The 22,403-nt window shown below is 38.5% G+C and overlaps 1 protein-coding gene across 2 annotated transcripts in view; it reads right to left on the reverse strand.

The window, feature by feature from the left end:
• Positions 1-22,403, reverse strand: part of LOC133612574 (neural-cadherin-like) — a 347,009-nt gene that overhangs the window by 164,727 nt on the left and 159,879 nt on the right. For both annotated transcript variants that reach the window (XM_061970110.1, XM_061970109.1), the window contains exons 6-8: positions 14,511-14,760; positions 11,185-11,327; positions 764-936 (exon numbers count right to left, since the gene is read on the reverse strand). In XM_061970110.1, the coding sequence (XP_061826094.1) occupies positions 764-936; positions 11,185-11,327; positions 14,511-14,760 (566 nt within the window). The remainder of the gene's footprint in view (positions 1-763; positions 937-11,184; positions 11,328-14,510; positions 14,761-22,403) is intronic.

Below are 22,403 nucleotides of genomic sequence, written 5' to 3' on the forward strand. Positions count from 1 at the left end.
GTATGTGCTCCAATCACTTTATCACAAAAAACTAAAGAGTTGTAGAAATTATTGGAAACTCAAGACAGCCATGACTGTATATATATATATATATATATATATATATATATATATATATATATATATATATATATATATATATATATATATATATATATATTAAAATGTGTTTTAAACATTAAACCCATTTTTCACTGCTTTCCTTAAACACATCTCACACACAAGTTGCCAGGACCTTGAGGAGTGACAGTGTATGCAAGGAATGGACGTTTAAGTAAATTCTAATTAATTGGGAAGTTAATTAAACAGGCATTGTATTGTATGGAGATAATGAACTTTTTTTCAGCAATTAATTGGAATCCCAACAAGGAGCCTAAAGATAGAGTGGGTCCACAGGCTAATCAGAGCTCTCGGGAGAAGAGAGCGCAGAGAGATGGTAGCCAGGGAAATAGGGAGGAGAAAAAAACAACAAGAGGAGCAGGGTTGAGGAGAATGCAATGAGGAGGTTGAGCAAGTGGAATGTCTGGAATAAACTGTTAGGTTGAGTGTCTGATTGCATAGGCTACATTCAGGCTGACAGCAACAACAAAAATACTTATCTTTCTGTATTTTAATATGCATGCTTAGGCTGAAGTCTATCCCAGAAGACTTATGTGGGAGGCGTCATACACCAGGGTTTGTTGAAAGTCATTACAATTTTTGTTAACACATTTCTGCACAGATGTTAACAGTAGAAAAGCTTTTTTTTTTTTCAAAAACGTACCTCTTCAAATATTGGTTTGTTGTTATTCACATCATCAACCCCCACTATTACACGTGCGGTGGAGGACAGCGAGTGCGGCCCGCCTGACGCATTGTTGTCTGTGGCTGTAACATTCAGGACATACTCCAGGCCTTGAAGCTTGGGCAAGGGGGTGGAGCGTAGTCGGATTAACCCTGCGAAGACCACAGACCCGTTACACTGCATGTAATAAGAAACACCGTTTCTTTGTATGTGAACACACCATAAGATGTATAGCAGAGGTGTCAAACCTACGGCCCGCGGGCTGGATCAGACCCGCAAACAGGTTTAACCGGCCCACAAGATGAGTTTGCTACGTATAAAAATATAACACATAAATATACTCAAATAATATGTATCCCCTTCTAACTTTATCTGTGATTAATGAAATGAGTCCAAATTCACACGTTTTATTAAAGGTGATGCTACATATGTATAGAATAAACCACATGATGTTAGTACTTGACTCTAGAAAGAGGTTCCGCAGCCTCCGAAGCAGAACTTCCAGGTTCTGTAACGGCTTCTTCCCTCAGGCTGTAAGACTCTTGAACGCATCAAGATGGATTAACTCGCTGGAATTAAAAAAAGACAATATAACATATATCCATAAACGTGGACGCATGTGAAAAAGTGCAATATATTTATCTGTACAGTAATCTATTTATTTATTTATTTATTTTATACATATGTTTATATATTATTTATATATATTTATTATTTATGTATGCACCTTATTGCTTTTTATCCTGCACTACCATGAGCTTATGTAACGAAATGTCGTTCTTATCTGTGCTGTAAAGTTCAAATTTGAATGACAATAAAAAGGAAGGCTAAGTCTAAGTCTAAGTTTACTTCAGTGGAGGAAAATAAGTAAGTTACATTAATAATAATGACATTGATATTATTTTTAATGTCATCTTCTGATGGATTAAAAATTAACAGCATTTTAAAACTCTACCAGCCTCATTTCCACCTATTTGACTGATGAACATTATCACATCATTGATTCAGAAAGTATTAAGAACGACAAATGAAGCTAGAATACTTTTAATCGCAACATTTAAGTGAATATAAAGCTTTATAGTTTGTACATTTTCAGAATCTGCTTGGTGTATTTTTAAACAAAGAAAACAGTATTAAAATTGTCTTTATTTTGAGGTTATTGTGTCATGATTTTACCAGTCCGGCCCACGTGGGAACAGATTTTCTCTCCATGTGGCCCCTGTGCAAAAACAAGTTAGACACCCGTGATGTATAGTCTGATAGTGAGCCGTGCAAAATCTTTGCAAAAATGTAAGAGCTTGATACATCGGCGAAATCCAAAAACCAATTTCACAGTCGTGACTTGTCACATTTCAAATCTAATATTTCCACTCAAAAGAGTCTGTCCTGCCAGCTCATCCACATGAACAAAAACAAAGTATTGACTGAACCGGGTTTGCCGTCCTTGTTGGACCCACTTTGTCTGTTTTAGATAAAAGGTGAGATACAAATATGTTGAATGTGAGTTAGCAATAATACAGACATCATCTTTAGAGGTTGTGGGATGAGCAAGCGGCTTGTGTCGTGCGGGGAAAGTTGTTGAATTGAAAGGATTTTTGATGCTTGTTTCCCTCCGGGTACTCCGGCTTTCTCCCACCGCTAAAAACATGCACCTGGGGATAGGTTGATTGGCAACACTAAATTGGCCCTAGTGTGTGAATGTGAGTGTGAATGTTGTCTGTCTATCTGTGTTGGCCATGTGATGAGGTGGCGACTTGTCCAGGGTGTACCCCGCCTTCCGCCCGAATGCAGCTGAGATAGGCTCAAACACCCCCCCGCCACCCCGAAAGGGACAAGCGGTAGAAAATGGATGGATGGATGGTTATGTTTCTACTCATCTCTTTCAATGCTCTAGGTGTAAGGCCATAGGCGCCGATATACATTTCTACCAGCGGGTGCTTGGTTTGTGTGTACTAGTATTGTCCCGATACCATTATTTTGGTACCGGGAAAGTATTTCGGTACTTTTCGGTACTTTTCTAAATAAAGGGGATGACAACAAATGTAATTATTGACTTTAGTTTAACAAAAAAATGATACGGTTCATTAAACATATGTTTCTTATTGCAATTTCGTCCTTATATTAAATAGTGACCATACAAGACAACTTGTCTTTTAGTAGTAAGTAAGCAAACAAAGGCTCCTAATTTAGCTGCTGACGTATGCAGTAACATATTGTGTCATTTATCATTCTATTATGTTGTCAACATTATTGAGGACAAGTGGTAGAAAATGAATTATTAATTTACTTGTTCATTTACTGTTAATATCTGATTACTTTCTGTTTCAACATGTTCTATATATACCTCTGTTAAAATGCAATAATCACTTATTTTTCTCTTCTTTGATACTTTACATTAGTTTTGGATGATACCACACATTTAGGTATCGATCTGATACCAAGTCGTTACAGGATCATACATTGGTCATATTCAAAGTCCTCATGTGTCCAGGGACATATTTCCTGAGTTTATAAACATATTATAAATTAAAAAAAAACAAATTTGTGATATTAAAAAATATCGATGTAATCATAGTAGTATCGACTAGATACGCTATTGTACGTGGTATCATTACAGTGGATGTTAGGTGTAGATCCACCAATGGCGTTTGTTTATATTGTAGCATTCCGGAAGAGTTGGCGCTGCAGGGAATTCTGGGAATATGTTCTGTAGTGTTCATGTTGTGTTGTGTTTGTAAATAATTCAATGTATATACCGTATTTTTCGGACTATAAGTCGCAGTTTTTTTCATAGTTTGGCCGGGCCCCAGTGTGACTTATATATGTTTTTTTCCTTCTTTATTATGCATTTTCGGCAGGTGCGACTTATACTCCGGTGCGACTTATACTCCGAAAAATACGGTACTCTGATGATTAACTTGTGTGATGACTGTATTATGCTGATAGTATATATTTGTACCATGAATTGATTAACGTGGACCCCGACTTAAACAAGTTGAAAAACTTATTCGGGTGTTACCATTTAGTGGTCAATTGTACGGAATATGTACTTCACTGTGCAATCTACTAATAAAAGTTTCAATCAATCAATCAATGAATGCTGCAAATATTCTTCCAAAATGTGTTTGTCGTTGTTGTATAGTGGGGCTTCACCACATGTTTATGACAGTGTTGGCATTGTTCATACTGCCACCTTTAGTGTGACATGTATGGCTGTTGAGTAAATATGCCATTCATTCCCTCGTGTTCAAGGTCAAGATGATTATGTTATTGGTTCATTATTGGGCACAATGACACCTTGGTTAGGCTATGATAATTAGACTATATTATTTGTGACTCACTTATTATCTAAAACTGACCGAACTTGTCACAGAATTATCAACGGTAAAATGTACTTTTCAAAAATGATTATAAAGATTGAAAGTTGCCATCGATCCTACGTGGGACCCACAGGACTGGCGCCAATGTGTAAGGCAACACAGCAAGCTGAAGCACACATATGTGCACACAACTCTCCTTTGATTGATTGATTGATTGATTGAAACTTTTATTAGTAGATTGCACAGTACATTACATATTCCGTACAATTGAAAACTAAATGGTAACACCCGAATAAGTTTTTCAACTTGTTTTAAGTCGGGGCCCACGTTAATCAATTCATGGTAAAGACTGGTTCCCATACCGGGAGTCCTCTTGCCCAATTTGCTGGCGATCCCAGTTGGCCACAGAGCCGAGAAGAATTGCTTCCCCTAATGGCAATATGTGACATTGTCAGCACTGCAGCAACAACATCAAAATAAGTGAACTGCAGGACGTACACGTTTATTCTCCCAGCCTAAATGTCATTCTTGTTTACCAATGACATGAGCCATTTAATGAGCCAGAAGTCTTTGCAGCCTCAGTACAATGAGAGGAGAGTCAGATAATACAATTCCTGCGTAAAGGATATCAGACTTTTAACGTTTTCTTGTTCAGAGGATACAGAGGAATAGAGGAAAGGATTTTTTTTTTTTTAAATGACTCAAAGGGGCGAGGCGCTTGCACAGCACGGCCTGGAGATTGTGAGCCATGATAGCGCAGTTGTTGAGAAATTGAATTGAAAGGGCTGGGTGACAAATGTCACAGTAGTTGCCACTGGTTTCGGATCAAAGGGTAAATAAAACAAAAGATAAACCGTACTGTCATCAAATGCTGAAAATGGTCGCAGAAAATTTCTTCAACACAACAATATTTTTCAAGCACCTGTAAGAAATAATATTTTACCAAACATTGTCTTCAATATTTATGATCATAATTACAGAAAGAGCAGCATTTGAATTGAAGTGACATTTTGTTTTTAAATATCTACACTTAATATATTTCCAGCATGACACTATGGCTATATTTACACTGCAGAGTATGATGCCTAATTTAGACTTAGACTTCCTTTTATTGTCATTCAAATTTGAACTTTACAGTACAGATAAGAACGAAATTGTGTTGCATTAGCTCGTTGTAGTGCAGGATAAAAGAGCAATCAGGTGCAGATATAAATAGATAGATTACGGTACAGATACAAACCCTATTTCCATATGAGTTGGGAAATTGTGTTAGATGTAAATATAAACGGAATACAATGATTTGCAAATCATTTTCAACCCATATTCAGTTGAATATGCTACAAAGACAACATTTTTGATGTTCAAAATGATAAACATTTTTTTTTTGCAAATAATCATTAACTTTAGAATTTGATGCCAGCAACATGTGACAAAGAAGTTGGGAAAGGTGGCAATAAATACTGATAAAGTTCAGGAATGCTCATCAAACACTTATTTGGAACATCCCACAGGTGAACAGGCAAATTGGGAATAGGTGGGTGCCATGATTGGGTATAAAAGTAGATTCTATGAAATGCTCAGTCATTCACAAACAAGGATGGGGCGAGGGTCACCACTTTGTCAACAAATGCGTAAGCAAATTGTTGAACAGTTTAAGAAAAACCTTTCTCAACCAGCTATTGCAAGGAATTTAGGGATTTCACCATCTACGGTCCGTAATATCATCAAAGGGTTCAGAGAATCTGTAGAAATCACTGCACGTAAGCAGTTAAGCCCGTGACCTTCGATCCCTCAGGCTGTACTGCATCAACAAGCGACATCAGTGTGTAAACATGAGCTCAGGAACACTTCAGAAACCCACTGTCAGTAACTACAGTTGGTCACTACATCTGTAAGTGCAAGTTAAAACTCTCCTATGCAAGGCGAAAAGCGTTTATCAACAACACCCAGAAACGCCGTCGGCTTCGCTGGGCTTGAGCTCATCTAAGCTCATCTGGACTGATACAAAGTGGAAAAGTGTTCTGTGGCCTGACGAGTCCACGTTTCAAATTGTTTTTGGAAACTGTGGACGTCGTGTCCTCCGGACCAAAGAGGAAAAGAACCATCCGGATTGTTATAGGCGCAAAGTTGAAAAGCCAACATCGGTGATGGTATGGGGGTGTATTAATGCCCAAGACATGGGTAACTTACACATCTGTGAAGTCGCCATTAATGCTGAAAGGTACATACAGGTTTTGGAGCAACATATGTTGCCATCCAAGCAAAGTTACCATGGACGCCCCTGCTTATGTCAGCAAGACAATGCCAAGCCACGTGTTACATCAACGTGGCTTCATAGTAAAAGAGCGCGGGTACTAGACTGGCCTGCATGTAGTCCAGACCTGTCTCCCATTGAAAATGTGTGGCGCATTATGAAGCCTAAAATACCACAACGGAGACCCCCGGACTGTTGAACAACTTAAGCTGTACATCAAGCAAGAATGGGAAAGAATTCCACCTTAGAAGCTTAAAAAATGTGTCTCCTCAGTTCCCAAACGTTTACGGAGTGTTGTTAAAAGGAAAGGCCTTGTAACACCGTGGTGAGCATGCCCTTTCCCAACTACTTTGGCACGTGTTGCAGCCATGAAATTCTAATTTGATTATTATTTGCAAAAAAAAAATAAAGTTTATGAGTTTGAACATCAAATATCTTGTCTTTGTAGTGCATTCAATTGAATATGGGTTGAAAAGGATTTGCAAATCATTGTATTCCGTTTATATTTACATCTAACACAATTTCCCAACTCATATGGAAACGGGGTTTGTACATATATTGCACTTTTGCTTATGCATCCACATTTTTGGATGTATGTTATATTGTCTTTATAGTCCAGCGAGTTAATCCGGTTTTTGGGGGGGATTTAGATGTTAGAAATGTTGATGTTTTATTCAGTCGGACCCAATACAATCCACTTTATTTATATAGCACATTTCAAAAAACAATAAAGTTTTCACAAACAGGAGTTAAAACATACATTTAAAAGCAAGATAAAACTGAGGAAAGTCAATTTTATCAAAAATTTAACTATAAAGAGAATAAATACATACAATAAAATAAAATACACTAAAAACACTCAACTGTCATGCTGGTTTAAAAGCCAGGGAGTAAAAATATTTTTAAGACGTGATTAAAAACTCATTAAAGAGGAAGCCGTCCAGATCCCTTCATGTAGTCGCACACATTACCATAAAAGTGATTTCTAATGTGAAAGGAATGGGTCTGTGAGTTTTTAAGGAAATAAACATGGCTCCAATTCTAGTAGGTCTCAATCTTGGCACATTTGTAGCAATTTCAAGGATTTTTTTCAACCAGAGTCAACATTTTCTTAACCAAATGATTTGGGGTAGGAGATTAAAATGGAACAGTGCAAGAAATGTGGCATAAATACTTTGACGTCTGCATGTGGGCAGGCAGTCGGAGCCCTGAGTGGCCGGCCATTGACATGACTTCTAAAACATGTTTTCGCCTGTTCCCAGAAAAATCAGATACATGTCACATATGGGGAAAAGTCGGAATTGACCAGAAATGTGAATCTACTAAGATCTAAACAAGTGCTAAGTAGCATGTGAAAACAATAACATTTTGTGTGAGGGCGTGTTGTGGGTGATTTACTAAAACTGTACAATTAATAACAGTAATCCCAATCCGGAATAAAAACGGTGCCGGAGACGCACATTTCCCTCCACATATATGACATCATATGCTAGCAGCGCAACCTATGTTATTTAATTGTTGTGGAATATGCAGCACATGCCACCTTAAAAAAAAAACTATTTTCAAAATAACACTCTGATATAGGCAGCGGCTTTGTGATGGTACATCTGGAATGATCAGAAATGCATGCAAGAATACAATAAAATGCATGTTATAATATTAATAATAATAATAACGCATACATAAAACGGCAGGAGACAACAAAATGAATCATTAAAATCTGTTTTAATCAGCCGCTTAAGTCATCCAACAGCAATACGATTATAAAATAATATTGCTGAATAGACGATATGTGCATTATATTTCATTTATGACATTCCAAACATGTTGACACACATACGTAGGACGAATGATTTTCTGTTCATTGTCTGTCACCTCCTTTCTCACAGCGATTTGTACGTCACTGTGCCAGTTTGCACGAGCATTTCATATGTGCTAAATATAGACGGCCGCAGAACAGTTTTAGCCTTGATAAATCACATTGTGAGCGCTAATAGATAATATTTGCATCTACTCCTCTCAGTATTGTGTGCGTTCTGATAATCAGCAAATATTTGGCGTATACGTGTAGAAAAAAACCACAAAATGAACTGCGCTCTCTTTTTTGCTAATTTAATCGACACAATTGTCTGTACATGAGCTCAGTAGATGAGCTTTGTGTGCACTATCAAGTTTGCATGTGTTTTGATCAGTGGTGTGCCGTCAGGGCCAGCAAGGCCTTCTCTGCTGGCCTAACATAACCAGAAATCTTTATCATAATTAAAGATAAGAGTTATTTTTAATTTACTATCTAAAAGTATTCATATTATCTTCATGTCATATTGTGCTCCTTCCAGTGCTGTTGTTTTTAGTTTTAGTTTGTATCCAATCAGAATTCAGCTAGCTTTTGTTGCCATGCTGTACCAATTCTGCCCGAGGCCTTCAGAATCAACAATGTCGGGGTCCGTGCACTGTAAGTGAACGGACACATAGAATTGATAGACAATTGCCATAGCCAATCGGATCACGATTTGTCAGTAAGGCCTTCTTGCTGGCCTAAGGCAGATATATATTGTGATGTTATGAGCTAGGTAATATAAGAACTCCATTACCCAGCATGCCACAGTAGTGAAGAGCATGCGCAGTAGCCCTAAAATGTGAGTTCAGATATTTTATTTTTAAATTTTTTCACGTTTAATATGTTTTTTGCGACTTTAATTTGGACAGTACCACAAAATATATGTTTTAATTGCTGATGCGGGTTTATTGATTTTAAAATGCGCCAGAAAATAACCCGTTTTGTACAATGCCCAGTAGTGCGTAAATGTGTTTCTGTATAGTTGCCTGGACTACTGCAATGCACTTTATGCTGGCATTAGCCAAAAAGCTCTCTCCCGGTTGCAGTTAGTCCAGAACGCGGCAGCGCGTCTTTTAACAGGGGCCAGGAAACGCCAGCATATAACCCCAATCCTTGAGAGTCTGCACTGGCTCCCTGTTCATCTTAGAATTGATTTTAAAACCTTGCTGTTTGTTTTTAAAGCTTTATATGGACTGGCACCTCATTATCCTTGTAGTACGTCCTCAGACGTACTGCAAGTGAAAAAGGGTGTCCCTCAAGGTTCTGTGTTGGGCCCCTTATTATTCACTATTTACATAAATAATCTTGGACAGAATATTCCAAACTCAATTTTCCATTTCTATGCTGATGATACTGTCATATACTGCACAGCACCCACTCTTGCTGAGGCTTTTAAATATCTACAACATGCATTTGACAGAGTACAAGAACAACTTTGCTATCTTCAACTGGTTTTAAATGCAGAGAAAACAAAATGTATGCTCTTTACCACATCAAAAACTGTAAGATCATCACTGTGTGAGAACATTTTAACAAGAAATGGGCAACAAATTATGTTAGTATCTGCTTTTAAATATTTAAGATTTTTAATTGATGACCACTTGAGTTTTAAGGAGCACATTCAGTATGTTGTAAAAAAACTGAAACTTTTACTGGGATTTTATTATAGAAACAAGTCTTGCTTTTCTTTTACTGTGAAACAGAAATTGGTGGAAACAACCTTTTTACCTGTTATTGACTATGGAGATTTGTTGTACATGAATGCTACTGCTGGTTGTCTCCACAAGCTGGATAGTGTGTACCACAGGGCACTGAGATTCATCACCAACTGCGCTCCCCTTACTCACCATTGTGTGTTATACTCAATGGTTAACTGGACATCTCGACGCCTCAATCATTGGTATGTTTTCATCTACAAAACCATTCTGGGTATCACTCCATCTTATCTGTCTTGTCTTTTAACAAAGAAACAAGGAAGTCACAATCTTCGTTCAATGAATGTTCTGCAATTTGTCGTCCCCAAAGTAAGAACTGAACTGGGCAAGAAAGCATTTAGGTTTTCAGCACCGAAGGCTTGGAATAACCTACAATCGAATATTAAACTTCAAACCCGAGTTACGTTGAATGAGTTTAAAGCTTCTGTGAAAGGACTGCAGTCTACCTTGTCTGTATGCACATGTGTCATGTGAGCAAGTTTTTATGTTGTAAATGTGATGTTTTATGTATTTGTTTACTGTTTTTAATGTAACCTTGCTGCTGCCCTCTTGGCCAGGTCTCCCTTGGAAAAGTGATCTTTGATCTCAATGGGATTTTACCTGGTTAAATAAAGGCTAATAATTATATCTCGGACCTCATCCAAACTTACAATCCTGCGCGTGCTCTGAGGTCCGAGAGCCAGCTCCACCTCGTGGTGCCCAAGACGAGACTTAAAACCAGGGGAGACGGCCCTAAGCTCTGGAACACTCTGCCCCTCCATGTTCGAACTGCTCCCACAGTGGAGTGTTTTAAGTCTCGTCTTCAGACCCACTTTTATTCTCTGGCTTTTAACACTACGTGAGTTGTGTGGTCCTCTGTTGTCCTCTGTGTTTTTAAAATGTTGATTTCTATTTACTGTTTTAATTGGTTTTACCCTTTAAAATTGTTTTTAACCATATTTATTTTATATTGTTTTTAATATTGTTGTGAAGCACTTTGGAAACATTTTGTTGTTTAAATGTGCTATATAAATAAAGTGGATTGGATTGGATAGTATTTCCCCAGCAATGGTCATGTGGTGACATCAATGATGGTATTTTGAGAGGTCATCATTGAAGTCGGACATCACTGAAGGCCTAGGTGGGAAACGCACGGCCCGCCACTGGTTTTGATACATGCAGACTTTGATAGATCAGGCCCTCAGAGTAAAGGGCACTCATGTAAAAGAAAAATGCTGCAGTACGGGAAATTGAATGTGTGATTTGACGGTCGATTAGAGTGCAAGAAGCATCACCTTTTTGGCTGTCAATGACAAAGTTCCCCTCCTCATTCCCAGCTGTAACAGAGTAGATGATCCCATCGCCGTCTGGGTCTTTGGCCAGGACTGTGGCGACGAGAGTGTTTGGGCCTGCATCCTCGGAAACAAATGTTCGATATCTACAAAGAAGGAGTTCAACAAGGCAAAGGATGAGCAAGCGGCAAGACTTATAGTTGCGGCTTTTCTGTGTCACCGTGATTTAACCTGTACTCTTAGCTGGCCAGACCAGAAACAAATGATAGCGACTCCCTGGAGTTATTGCACAAACAGTGCTTCCCATACCAAGCCCACCGTGGGCTGTTGGATGCAGTACCTTTTTAAAATGTCAACAGTGATTTGCTTGCTCTAAAGTGCGGGGCAGTGAGATGCCAGCAAGACACAGGAGAGCAATAGAGCTCTGCGGAACATCGCACTCTGAGGTGAGAATGAACTGTACCTCTTGAGGGACCAGGTGATGAAGAGAAATGGAAAAATGGAGCGATGAGATGAAGAGGATGACATAAAAGAAGCCTGGCACTGATTTGACAGGCAAAGTAATGTGTAGGGCGGTTCGTGAGGAAAGAGAACGGCGAGAGCAGCAAAGTAAGAGGGCGTGTTTTCCTTGCTGAGTTTGAGTCGACTTGTCGGCTGTGAGATTTGGTGTAGTTTCCTGTGTGTGTGTGTGTGTGTGCGTGTGATGCAGGGTGTCGAATGTGGGGTGTTGGTGTCTGGGGTGAGAAGTCAGAGGTGATTGATGGTTTACAGAAGAACACTGATGGGTGATTCATCCCCGCTAAGATGCAGCAGGCTGGGTAGCATCAAGACTGGCCTGTAATCTGTCACTCGGCTCAGAGGCTACTTCAACACAGCACCGTAGGCTAAAACATATACTCTCCCTCGGCTTGTCTTCCTGCAGCATCTCTCAACATCTCACCAAACTGTGAGCCTCTACGCATTACTGTCGGAATCAAAATTCCATATTAGTTTGTCTGCCTGTCTTCCCAACACATGCAACTCATTCAACTAAGATCTGAAAGGACCTGCCACATAGAGGCAGATGACTTTAGCTAGTCTGATTCAACATTTCATTAGACATCACAAATATGCAATCAACTGTCCATATTTGTCTGTCTTTGAGTGTTGGTTGCCACTGTTTTTGTCTGAAGCAGGCTGCATCTGTGCCAGAAAACTTCACCTGGCAGAATGCCTGCAATTCTAAGTCTTTGTAGGTCTGACAACAGTATTTGTTTAATTATTTTCAGCCTCTACTGTTAAAGGGGAACATTATCACAATTTCAGAAGGGTTAAAACCATTAAAAATCAGTTCCCAGTGGCTTATTTTATTTTTCAAAGTTTTTTTCAAAATTTTACCCATCACGCAATATCCCTAAAAAAAGCTTCAAAGTGCCTGATTTAAACCATCGTTATATACACCCGTCCATTTTCCTGTGACGTCACACAGTGATGCCAATACAAACAAACAGCAAGGTATAGCGACATTAGCTCGGATTCAGACTCGGATTTCAGCGGCTTAACACTGTCTGATAAGATAAATACTAACAACTATGAACTAGGTTTACAGCAAATGAAATACATTTGGCAACAACATGCACTTTGAGAGTGCAGACAGCCCATTTCAGGCGCTCTAAGAACATATATTTTTCCACGATTTCAGCACTCAGGTTAACCATACCTAAATAGACACAAAATACTGCATTACACAAGACTACCCGAATGTACTCAAATGATTGAAAAAAATAAATGTTTTTAAGCTAAATTATTGGTAAACACAGTTTATGTATAATAATTTACGTAAAACCGCGAGTAATGAATAAAGTTTTCATCAGTTAATATATTCTGTAGACATACCCTCATCCGCTCTCTTTTCCTGAAAGCTGATCTGTCCAGTTTTGGAGTTGATGTCAGCAGGCCAGGGAAGCTAGGGTCGATATTCTTCTCTTGATCATCTTCGGTGGCATAAGGGACTGTGTGAGCCAAGACATCCAGGGGGTTTAGCTCGCTCGTCTGCGGGAACAAACTGCCGCCATTGCTTGCCGTGCTAGCAAGGTCCGTTGTCCCTGAATAGCTCACACACTCCGGCAGATTCAATGGGGGTCTGGCGGCAGATTTCTTTGACTTTATCGTTGGAAATGCATCTCGCTTTGAGTGTCGCAGGATATCCACACATTCTTGCCATCTCTGTCGTAGCATAGCTTTCGTCGGTAAAGTGTGCGGAACAAACGACTGACCATTTCGTCGGCTTTCCCCACAGCCTCGTATTTTGAACAAAGTCCGTCCAATTTCTTGCCACTTTCGCATCTTTGGGCCACTGGTGCAACTTGAATCCGTCCCTGTTCATGTTGTTACACCCGCCGACAACACACCGACGAAAGTGAGAAAATGGCGGATTGCTTCCCGATGTGACGTCACAACGTGACGTCATCGCTCCGAGAGCGAATAATAGAAAGGCGTTTAATTCGCCAAAATTCACCCATTTAGAGTTCGGAAATCGGTTAAAAAAATATATGGTCTTTTTTCTGCAACATCAAGGTATATATTGACGCTTACATAGGTCTGGTGATAATGTTCCCCCTTAATGTCCCTTTTTTAAGAAGACCGTGGCAACATTTTTCTTTTAACATAGACAAAAAACACAGAAAAAAACGATAAACGAGTTAGCGGGAAAACAGGGTGACCACATCTGCGGTCCCCCCAAGGTTTCTCATTGTATCCCATTGGGTTGAGTTTTTTTCTTGCCCTGATATGGGATCTGAGTTGTGGCTTGTGCAGCCCTTTGAGACACTTGTGATTAAGGGTTATGTTAATAAACTTTGATTGATTGATTGATTGATTGATTGATTGATGTCCATATTCCATATGTCTTTATCAAAACAAAAAACAAAAACAACTACCAAACATAGCTGCGGGGTGGGGACGAAAGTGTAGTCAGTGTGAGGGTGCGTGGTAAGGGAGGCTTCATTTGCATCTCACAATTCAGCCTCTCACAACAAACCGTTTTTAGAAGCAGCCAGAAAGTAGCTTAAAGATAGGGCCTTACAGAAAAATCGACGCAACATTTTCAACAAAGAACGATTATTACATGTTATGCAGACAAAATAAAGTGTTTTAAAAATAGAAAAACTGATCATGACATGACTCCTTTAAGTTATATATTTGTCAACTTGTCAATGCAATTCACGTTTTCAAATGTAGTTCTGCCTTGTTGACTTAAAAAAACTATGAAAAATGTTCGCTAAAAAGACCTCATTTTGTTTCAGAGTGCAAGGATGGTTAAGGAACTGGCATAAAATCTTAATACTCACATGAGCTGGGAGAACTCCGGGGCCTCATCGTTGACATTTACCATCCTTACGCGGACTGTGGCGGTGCCGGACTGAGGTCCATCCCCGCCATCCACCGCCATCACCACAAATTCATAGAGATGGTTAGGCCTCTCATAGTCAAGCCGAGCCGCAGGGAAAATGGTACCGTGTGGTGAAATGCTGAAGTCTGGACTCAGGGTGTAATAGGTCAGCTCAGCATTTAACCCTGAGTCACAGTCAATGGCCAACACTGGCGGGATAAACGATATAACAGAAAAAAACCATCAATTAGCAGTCCATCCAAATAGGATGATAAAAAGACAGGAGCTGATTAATGTGTTGACATCTGTGTAAATCATTATCCCTTTATAGGCACTTGGAACAACTAATAGATCATACACCTGACAGCTACTATAATTAAAACACTGTCAGCATTAGAATTATTGAAATCTTTGGTAGAAACCTTCAGTAAACAAAAGCTTTAAAAAAATATTACTGTGAGGGTACAGTAAAAAAATAATGCAGACTGTTAAGTAGTGACACACATTTTTGTCGAGTTTCACTTAGAATGTCAGCGTCATGAACAGACTGTCAAACCAAAATGAACTCCATTTTAGCTACGTTGTTTTATATCTGTTCATTTTCTCTGACTAATTGACAGGGGAGGTACATGCATGCCACTGCTCCTTTGTAGTTCCATCAAAATGCCTTGCAATACATTTAAAAAGGGCTTTGTACTTTAATTGTATGTCATGATTGTAAAATATCAACAAGTTTTAGAATTTAAGTATCTCCTTCTATTGGTGTTTAATTTATATCCTTACCATCAAACTGACAGTGGAGAAAGTTAATGTGAAAACCTCAGTTTTAGAATTTAAGTATCTCCTTCTGTTGGTTTTTAGTTGATCTCCTCACCATCAAACTAAAAGTGGAGAAAGTTGATGTGAAAACCTCATTGTTTTTCATTTGTTTTAATTCAAGCAGGTGATGGATTTTCTTTGCTATATGTCAAAACTTTGGCATTTAATTAACAGTGCAGCCTGTCACATTACAAAGTGTACTTTTTAAAATATATTACTTTCTTCCTGCATTGTATATCATGTGCCTTCTTGATCTAAATCGTTGGATTATTTCGAGGCTTAAATTAGGAACAATGGGCCCCATTCAGCAATAAATTCCGAACTTTTCCTCTTATCTTACTTCCCAAGTGATTTTCTAAGAGGAGTCCATTGAAATTCATGACGTGTTCTTAAACGGCCAAATAGTTCCCACCTGCTGTTCTTAAATTGCTGAATGCCAAATGGTTAGCGCGTGAATGTCTATCATAATTTGCATATAAACACGCCCTTATTTATCCAATATGCATATGTAAACACCCTTAATTCCGTAGTTTGCATAGGTAAACACCCTTAATTCCCCATATAAGGGCACAATTCCGGCGGAAAAGCCAAACATCAAACACACGGAGAAAACACAAACAGATTACAGAAGAGAAACTCGTATTATCCCGCGGGGGAAATACATAATGTCAAAACGTAAGTTTAAGAAAGGGGGACCGCTGAGGTAGCCTAAAGCGTTCAAATCTCTCTATCCATCTATCTATCTATCTATCTATCTATCTATCTATCTATCTATCTATCTATCTATCTATCCATCTATCTATCTATCTATCTCTATCTATCTATGTATTTATCTATCTATCTATCTATCTTTGATATTAATTTAACATTAGACAATAGAAGTAAGGGAACTTGTCACCCTAAAAGTGCTCTGGAACACTTGTAGATTGTGTTCTTGCCTACGAACAAATCCCAGCTAAGAAAACATTGGTGAATACAAAAATCTCCTGAAAAACTTTGTAAGTGGGCCTAAGAACAAAATGTGTTCTTAAGAACGGTTACTGAATGGGGCCCAATCTTTTTTGATGTAATCCAAAGTGCAACTGCAGTCATTATGTTGAAGAAAATTTGCTGTAACATTCTTATTAGTTTTATTCCCAGGGCTAAAATTCAATGTTTGCTCTTCCGACAATACTGCTTGTGTAGGTTTTGTTTGCATGATTGGAGCGTTGTTGGTTTCAAATTGTTGTTCTTTTCACTGATGGCTTTACAGCATACATAACTGGAGGCTATGTTTTCCATTCTTTTCAGATTACATTTCTTCAAATGTGCCCTCACAGAATATGTTCAAGACCACACACCTCTTAATAACATAGGAATCACCAATGGTGGCCCTTAGGGAAAGATGAACAGTTGACTAAATACAAAATAACTAACCGTCCCCTAAAAAGCTAAAGCATTTTTTTAATTAAAAACACAGTCTTGGTGTAATTTGTAACTTATAGCAAGATATATAATATATATCTTACTTAACACCTAATTCACTCACACCGGGCCCTATTCTAACTTTTTTTAAGCGCTTAAAATTACGCACCTTTTTCATATTCCTATTCTCCCATCCAGCCTTCGGAGACGCCCACCCAAAAGGTTAGCCATAAGTGCTCATTACTAGAGAGGTGGACTTTGCTGTGAAGTCTTGTTTTTGGTTGTGTGAACATCACGAAGCATGGAGTTTTAGTAACACTTGTGAATGTCATTGAAACCCATGAACTGGAATATGCACTTTTTAATCAAGATACACTTAAGAAATTAATTAAAAGATTTTATGGATTAATAAATGAATATCATACTAGAAATGCAAATGATGCATGAGTTTGGCAATGGATGATCGACTTAAACATTTCAGATGAAAGAGACATATCATGGAATGATATTTGGAAAAATGCCAATAAGCCCTTTAGAAGTATTCAAAATAAGCTGAGTCAATTTAAGATCTTGAATAGATTGTATTTTACATCTTCTCAGCTGTTTAGAATTGGTGCAGTAGATAGCAAATTATGTATGACGTGTCGGGCAGCTGAGGGAACTGTCAGAGAATAGAAGAGTTATGGTTGAAAACAACAAAAGAAGCAATCCATCCAGCAATCCATTTTCTACCGCTTGGAAGCAATCACATTCCTAAATATAAACATCCCAATGACACTGCAAACTTGTCATCAAATAATAAACATGTGTGTCATCAAAGAATAAACATGCATTTCTTTCAATATGCATCATAACAAAAAGGGTAATACTAAAAAAAAATGGATAGATGTTGATAGTCCAACTCATACTGACTGGCATACACAAGCTATGGAGATTATATCAGGAGAAAAAACTGCATTTAGTTTAGATTTAGTTAGAGTCATATATTGGAATATGGAATCCATTATTTCAATTTGTTTTAACTATTAAATGAACCTAAAATATGACTTGTTTTCTCTTTGTGGAAAATATTGGACACAATGGTTTGTCAAGCTTATGAGATGCCATGCAAGTGTAAGCCACTGTGACATTATCGGACATCTCTACTAGTTACTATTGTAATCTAAGTCACAGCAGCTCAGACGAGGCACCAAGCAGTGTGGGTGGGGAGCGTTTCCACAGAGTGTTTGTAGAGTAGCCAGCCTGAAATGCGGGTGTCAGGGACGGACGCGGAAGGAGATTTTTACAACAAAGTTCTAAAGCTTAGTGATAAATCAGATTGTAGGTGGGTTTTTTTTAGCCTTCGCGTTCATATTTTGCTGTGTTTGTTGCATTTTTGTTGCGTTTCGCTTCAGTGTAAAATATATCGATCGAGAGGGGGTGTGACGTTCATATGTTGTCAATATTCAGTGTATTATCGTTCATAGTTAGTATTGTTAATCACACATTCTTTATTTTCATGTACATTCTGGGTGTCTCATTCAGTAAAAAAAATAAAAAATTCCATTCTGTTTTTTCAGGCGGTCTGTCATAACGTTTTTTGCTTTCAATCAGACATTATTGTGAGGCTTTGTATTAGTGTTCCTAAAAATAGACACATTTTTTTTCTCTAAATTTTTCCCCCCGAGGCAAAGTAATTGCCCAGGAATGCTCTACAGTGTCCTTTGTTTGTTACATGTTGATGTTATCCTTTGTTGTTTTTATCATTATATTTTAATTATTGTATCTGTGTACTGTAAAGTGTCCTTGGTTTTTTTGAAGGCGCTCATAAATTAAATGTATTAGTATTATTATTATAATTAAACATGACAAACGTTAGTAAATAGCTGCACAAGGCTTCGGGGTTGTTATTCCATTTTTGTTCAGGAAATGTCAGACTGGTAGTGTTGACATGTTTTCAGTAGCGCTAATGTTGTGGTTAATTTTGCACCAAAACATGTCAGGGGATTTAACAAACATTTTTATTACCCGATTGCTGATGCAGCGTGTCAAAGAAGACGTACTGTAGCGCGCTACATGAGAAAGTGAGGGAAATGTGTGGTAGCCCTTGAGCAGTTTGTGGAGAAATTGTTCACAAGAACTCAAATATTTTCCCCAACAGATATCAAAACATATTCAGGGGGAATTGATAAAAGAGAGTATTTTTCATTGAAACAAAAACAATTAAAAAAGGGCTCCAGTAAACGCTACACCGGGGCTAGGAGTACTATAGCCCCGTCAGAAATGTGTTTAGCTCTAGTTGAGCTTCTCAGTCATTTTATGTTATATTTTAAACAAGCTAGACCTCTGTTACAGAAATATGTTTCATTTTATTGCAATGTTAAGCATAAAAAGTATATTTAGTAAATATATATATTTTATTTTAGTTAATTTTGCAAGAAAAACATAATTATTGAACAATGTGTTTCCCATGTGTTCATATTAATACTTCCAAATCTGTGCATCTAATGCAAGGGTGTCAAACTCATTTTAGATCGGGGGCCACATGGAGAAAAATCTACTCCCAAGTGGGCCGGACTGGTAAAATCACGGCAGGATAACTTAAAAATAAAGACAACTTCAGTTTTGTTTTTTTGTTTAAAAATAGAAAAAGGACATTCTGAAAATGTACAAATCATAATGTTGTTGTTTTTTACACTTACATGTTGTGGTTAATAGTATTCTATCTTTATTTGTTGTTATTTATATTTTCTGAATAAATGATGTGATAATGCTCATCAGTCGACTCATTGGTGTTACTTTTCAATCTATGAAGATAAATAAATAATATCAAAATCAAATTACAGGATGGTAATTAAGTAGTTTGATCATGTTCCTCGACTGATATACTAACATCATGTGGTTTATTGTTTTTACATATGTATCATAATTTACCAAGATACAAATAATTGCTATTTTGACATCTAGTGGACACATTTAGAACAGCAGTTTCTTTCATTCAAAGATTTCGACCCATTTTGATACTTAGCAAACTCATCCCGCTGGCCTTACGTTTGATACCCCTGATCTAATGCAATTCTGCTTGAGTCGAGTAGTATAAAAATATGTGTGTAGATTGTCAGTCATCAGGTCATATAATCCACACAGGTTGAATGGATGCAAATCTAAAACATCTTCAACAAGAAGATTCCAGTTGCCTTCTAAACCTTTATGAAAAGTGGTTAGCGCCTTGCATGGCAGCTCCCGCCATCAGTGTGTGAATGTGGAAATAGTGTCAAAGCGCTTTGGAGTTCCTTAAAAAAGGTAGAAAAGCGCTATACAAGTATAACCCATTTACCAAAGTGTAAAACTCCCCCTGACATTACACTGTAACAAAGCAGAGCATGTCATGTATTTTTGTTTGCAGTAGAAATATAATCCCTAAAATTGTGATGAGCCAGTTCCTTTAAGTGTGTGCCCAATTGGCACGGGGTGTTTGCGCTTCTCGCTGTGGATTTTCTATATTACTAATTAAATTTTTGACCTAATGATGTCGAGACCCAAATCATTACTGTAGCCTACGTTGTTAATGTAATTATACATTGTGTTTCTGAAGTTATGATGTTGTGAGCCGAACCATTACACACAACATTTTTGCACTTCTTGTTGCGGCAATGCGGCCGCACTTTGTAGGCTGTGAGCAAAATATTAATTTACACTCTTAAAAGGGAACATTATCACAATTTCAGAAGGGTTAAAACCATTAAAAATCAGTTCCCAGTGGCTTATTTTATTTTTCGAAGTTTTTTTCAAAATTTTACCCATCACGCAATATCCCTAAAAAAAGCTTCAAAGTGCCTGATTTTAACCATCGTTATAAACACCCGTCCATTTTGCTGTGACGTCACACAGTGATGCCAATACAAACAAACATGGCGGCTAGAACAGCAATGTATAGCGACATTAGCTCGGATTCAGACTCGGATTTCAGCGGCTTAAGCGATTCAACAGATTACGCATGTATTGAAACGGATGATTGTAGTGTGGAGGAAGGTAGCGAAAACGAAATTGAAGAAGAAACTGAAGCTATTGAGCCATATCAGTTGAACCGTATGCAAGCGAAACCGACGAAAACGACACGACAGCCAGCGACACGGGAGAAAGCGAGGACGAATTCGGCAATCGCCTTCTAACCAACGATTGGTATGTGTTTGTTTGGCATTAAAGGAAACTAACAACTATGAACTAGGTTTACAGCATATGAAATACATTTGGCAACAACATGCACTTTGAGAGTGCAGAAAGCCCAGTTTTCATCAATTAATATATTCTGTAGACATACCCTCATCTGCTCTCTTTTCCTGGGGGTCTGGCGGCAGATTTCTTTGACTTTATCGTTGGAAATGCATCTGCTTTGAGTGTCGCAGGATATCCACACATTCTTGCCATCTCTGTCGTAGCATAGCTTTCGTCGGTAAAGTGTGCGGAACAAACGTCCAATTTCTTGCCACTTTCGCATTTTTGGGCCACTGGTGCAACTTGAATCGTCCCTGTTCGTGTTGTTACACCCTCCGACAACACACAGACGAGGCATGATGTCTCCAAGGTACGGAAAACAGTCGAAAAAACGGAAAATAACAGAGCTGATTTGACTCGGTGTTTGAGAAAATGGCGGATTGCTTCCCGTCCGAGAGCGAATAATAGAAAGGCGTTTAATTTGCCAAAATTCACCCATTTAGAGTTCGGAAATCGGTTAAAAAAATATATGGTCTTTTTTCTGCAACATCAAGGTATATATTGACGCTTACATAGGTCTGGTGATAATGTTCCCCTTTAACATCCATCCATCCATCCATTTTCTACCGCTTATTCCCTTTTGGGGTCGCGGGGGGCGCTGGAGCCTATCTCAGCTACAATCGGGCGGAAGGCGGGGTACACCCTGGACAAGTCGCTACCTCATCGCAGGGCCAACACAGATAGACAGACAACATTCACACTCACATCCACACACTAGGGCCAATTTAGTGTTGCCAATCAACCTATCCCCAGGTGCATGTCTTTGGAGGTGGGAGGAAGCCGGAGTACCCGGAGGGAACCCACGCAGTCACGGGGAGAACATGCAAACTCCACACAGAAAGATCCCGAGCCCGGGATTGAACCCAAGACTACTCAGGACCTTCGTATTGTGAGGCAGATGCACTAACCCCTCTGCCACCGGGAAGTTTCTTAAATTACTATGTTGTGATCCGAGACAATATTGCCAATGCGTAGTCGTCTGTTTTCATCAATCATGCATATGGAATTAAGACAATTGTCGTATTTTGGATGAATTGTCTGGTTATTAGCAGGCACATGGGCATTGTCCATTGCTGTATCTGTCACTTTTGTACCTGCAAATTCAGTTCAAACCGTATTTTTCGGACCATAGGGCGCACTGGATTAAAAGGCGCACTGCTGATGAGCGGGTTTATTCAGGTCTATTTTCATACAAAAGGCACACCGGATTATAAGGCGCATTAAAGGGGTCATATTATGATTTTTTTTCTATCTTGTGGTCTACATAACATGTAATGGTGGTTCTTTGGTGAAAGTGTTGCATAGATTATGTTTTACAGATCATCTTCAAGTCGCTTTCTGAAAGTCTCTTCTGGATGCGCCGTTTTGTGAGCGG

This window comes from Nerophis lumbriciformis, linkage group LG10 (assembly GCF_033978685.3).
Source record: "Nerophis lumbriciformis linkage group LG10, RoL_Nlum_v2.1, whole genome shotgun sequence".
NCBI lineage: Eukaryota > Metazoa > Chordata > Actinopteri > Syngnathiformes > Syngnathidae > Nerophis > Nerophis lumbriciformis.